This window comes from Triticum aestivum, chromosome 3B, assembly GCF_018294505.1.
Source record: "Triticum aestivum cultivar Chinese Spring chromosome 3B, IWGSC CS RefSeq v2.1, whole genome shotgun sequence".
In the NCBI taxonomy this organism is placed as follows: Eukaryota; Viridiplantae; Streptophyta; class Magnoliopsida; order Poales; family Poaceae; genus Triticum; species Triticum aestivum.
Window position 1 is genome coordinate 571,880,004 of NC_057801.1, and position 3,884 is coordinate 571,883,887.

The 3,884-nt window shown below is 52.2% G+C and overlaps 1 protein-coding gene across 1 annotated transcript; it reads left to right on the plus strand.

Annotated features, from left to right (window-relative positions):
- The first annotated feature begins 261 nt into the window (after window positions 1-261).
- LOC123065761 (protein SOSEKI 1) lies at window positions 262-2,790 on the plus strand. Its single transcript, XM_044488981.1, has 5 exons — window positions 262-682; window positions 778-847; window positions 993-1,631; window positions 1,705-1,821; window positions 2,478-2,790. Exons 1-5 carry the CDS (start codon window positions 529-531, stop codon window positions 2,659-2,661), a joined length of 1,164 nt encoding a protein of 387 aa, XP_044344916.1. The 5' UTR covers window positions 262-528; the 3' UTR covers window positions 2,662-2,790.
- The last annotated feature ends 1,094 nt before the right edge of the window (window positions 2,791-3,884 follow it).

Sequence of the window (3,884 nt, forward strand, 5' to 3'; positions counted from 1 at the left end):
CCTCTCAAACCAAGCAACAAAAAGAACTCAAACCGTGCAACGACAAGATGGGGTATTAAACTCCAACTTTACCTGTGAAGGAAGTATTATAAGTAAGGAATGTGGCACGGTCTTGAATGGCGATTATTCCTCTCCATAACGACCTACGAGGTGGGCCATCACATCCATCACCAGACGAAGGTCTAGACTCTAGAGCCAGCCCCTCTCCATCTCCATATAAATACTAGTTTCTCCCATTGTAATCCTTGGCCGCGAGAGATTCCCGAACCTAGACTATCCATCTCACCAGGAGTCAGGCCCCCCCGACTCGGTCAGTGAGGCGTCCAACGCCGCATCTCGAGCCACGCGAGCTTCTCCTCGAACTGACCGTCGCACGCCGGCGGCCGTCCTCCCTCTAACTGCCTGCCGGCCTACACACAACAACTGTTAGCCAAAGATTCACGCCTGGCGGCGTACGTCTTAAATAGATCGTAGCTGTAGCTTTGGTGGCATCGCGCTCTCCTTGTTCCTTTTGCGTTGTCGCCGTCGATGGAGAAGGGCATGGACTCCTACAACAAGGGGGGTAGCGCCGGCGAGGTCAGGAGGATCAACGTGGTGTACTTCCTGAGCCGCGGTGGCAGGACCGACCACCCCCACCTCTTCCGCGTCAACAACCTCCACCGCTCCGGCGTGCGCCTCCGGGGTACGTACCTGCTGCCTCCTCCTCTTCTTCTCAGATGCATCGATCCGTTTTGCATGCAGCTAATGGCAATGGCGTGTTGCCGTCGATTAATTCAGATGTGAAGCGGTGGCTCTCGGAGGTCCGCGGCAAGGACATGCCGGAGAACTTCTCCTGGGCTTACAAAAGGTAAACAATCAAGTTATTTGGGGTGCAATCATTTTTGACTTTTTGTTTCGGCAATCTTTTATATCCCATTGATTTGATTAGCTGTTTCCTTGTACTCCTTCCGTTAATTGATTCTCGCCATTAATAATCGCCTGTTCAAGTGCAGGAAGTATAAGGCTGGGTACGTATGGCAGGACCTAATGGACGATGACCTCATCACGCCCATCTCCGACAACGAGTACGTGCTCAAGGGCTGCGACGTGCGAGGAACCCCTCCTCCCTCTCCCTGCGCCGACGCGCCAAAGCCTTCTTCCTTGGCAGACGAGAAGAAACTGCACCGGACGGAAGAGAAGGGCCGGAAGCAGGTCGAGGAGGAGCTCCAGGTGGCGCCAGACTCCGGCGAGAGCTCCCCGAAGCCGCCGCCGCCGATCGACCAGGACTCGCCGAGCAGCGAGGGCGAGGCCGCGCATTTCAGGATCGTCCTGCCGCTGGACCTCCAGGAGCGAAAGCGGCGGCAGCAGGAGGCCGCGAGACGTGCAGCCATCGATCAGCAGGCGTTGGTGGTGCGGGCGGCGGCGGCGGGCGGCAGGAAGCAGCAGCCGGCCGTGGGGAGGGCGCGGAGGATGCGCGTGGCGCGGGTGCTCCACAGCATCCTCACGTGCGGCGCGGCCGACTCCGTGGACGCCGCGGCGCTCCAGCCCGTCGCGCTGCCTCGGCGGAGCGGCGGCGGCAGCGCAGGCGACGACGAGGACGGGTGGCGGGACACGACGCCCGTGTGCCCCGGCATGGACGGCTGCGGCATCCAGTGAGTGCAGTTTCTGGATTCGATTTTGTCAAATTCGATTTGCAGTTTTGTTACTGATTCTGGACGTTGGCAGCATGAACAGGAAGGTGAGGCTCCGGCGAGGCGGGAAAGACAAGGCGAAGCCGGAGGGAGGGAAGCGTCCCGGCGCCGTCGCGGCCGCGCACAAGCCGGCGAGTCTGCCGCTCTGCTCGTAAGCGCCACTCCTTCCTCCGTTGGTCGTAGAGTAGACTCGCTCGATCGGTTCTCTCGACTGACCGGGTCGTGTGCACGTCGGTTTAGTTCGGTGCGGTCGTTCTGTCTGGGATTGGGCTGGGTACGCCTTGCGAACTTGCGCAGTGTCCTCCTGTGACGGCAATGGGCACCAGGAAAAAAAAAATAAGTAGACTTGGTTTTAAGGTTAGCCCGTCGGACTTCGTGTGGGCCCTTTCGTCCTTCTTGGGCCACCCTTGAGCTCGCCTAGCTAGGCCTAAACGGAACACCTTTCTGGTTTGGGTAGGCTGGCCACACACTAGCCTGAGATAGAGTCCAAACTAACTTCAAAAGGCGTGGTCCAGGCCAAACGTTGAGGCCGAAGTTTGTACATCGGCAGGGCCACTTGATGTACCCCTATTGTCTCAAAAAAAAAAAACTTAATGTACCCCTCATTTGCTCAAAAAGAAAAAAAGAACTTGATGCATTCGTGTTACGATCGTTAGCTTCCAAGAAATTAGTTTCTTTTTCAGTTCAAAGATTTATTTTGCGAGCAAATTAATTTTTGAACGCCTTTTTTTGCGGGGAAAATTAATTTTTGAAAGCTGATGTAAGACTGGGGTACTGACCACGAGCAACGATCTTAACCCCTTGCAGGCAGTGCGGGAAGGAGTTCAAGCCGCAGGATTTGCACTCGCACATGCAATCATGCAGGGGCTTCAGGGCGCGGATGAGGAGCAGCAACGGTACCCGTGGCATGGACAAGAACCACATGAGGAGCGCCAAGACCGACAATTCCTCTCCGGAGAGGCCGTCCACCGGGCTCCTCCTCACTCAGTAGTGATGTGATGTGATCAATGTTGGGAGATATAAATGTGAATATGTAGGTGCGTGCGAATGACTTTGGAATTGTTTAGGTTGGCATTTATACAGCAGTTTGAAGAGTGCATCTTTCTTGCTTCTATGTGTGTGAGCGCAATGTTGATGGCAAGCTCGTGCTCTAGTCCACAAGCACAATTTACATAGGCTATATATTAAGGATACTCAAAGAAAATCTCCTAGGCTGGAGGGTGACAACCCAGGTTGACCTTTACTGCTCCGCCACTAATCTAACAATCGCAAGACCATCTTGCTCAACAAAGTGTCGCTTCCAAAGGCCTGAGGCAAGGAGATCCAATGTCCCCTATTTTGTTCAACATTGTGGTTGACATGTTGGCAATTCTCATAGGCAGGGCAAAGGAGGCCGGTCAGGTAGGAGGCTTGGTGCCTAAACTAGTTGATGGGGGTGTGTCCATTTTGCAGTACGCTGATGATACAATCATCTTTATGGAGCATGACTTGGCAAAAGCGAGAAACATGAAGCTGGTGTTATGTTTATTTGAACAATTGTCCGGTTTAAAGATTAACTTTCATAAAAGCGAGTTGTTCTGTTTTGGTAGAGCCAAGGAGGAACAAGAGGCTTATAGGCAATTGTTTGGATGTGAATTAGGGGCTTTACCTTTTACTTACCTAGGTATACCCATTCATCATTGTAAGCTCACGAACAGAGAGTGGAAATGCATCGAAGATCGGTTCGAAAAGAAACTTAGTTGCTGGAAGGGCAAACTTATGTCTAATGGAGGCCGGTTAATTCTTATTAATTCGGTGCTCACAAGTATGCCTATGTTCCTACTATCTTTTTTTGAGGTTCCAGTTGGGGTTAGGAAAAGGCTGGACTTCTATCGATCAAGATTTTTTTGGCAGAGTGATGATCGTAAGAGAAAGTATAGACTCACAAAGTGGGGTGTTATTTGTCGTCCTAAGGATCAAGGGGGGTTGGGTATCGAGAATCTTGAGGTCAAGAACAGATGCCTGCTTAGTAAGTGGCTATATAAGCTATCAGTTGAGACTGATGCGACTTGGGCACATATTCTCCATAACAAGTATCTGCATTTCAAAACTTTGTCACAGGTGACAGTGAGACCAACTGATTCGCCGTTTTGGAAGGGGCTTATGAGAGTTAAGGAAGCCTTCTTTAATAGAACAAAGTTTATTGTCGGAGATGGCAATGATACTCACTTCTGG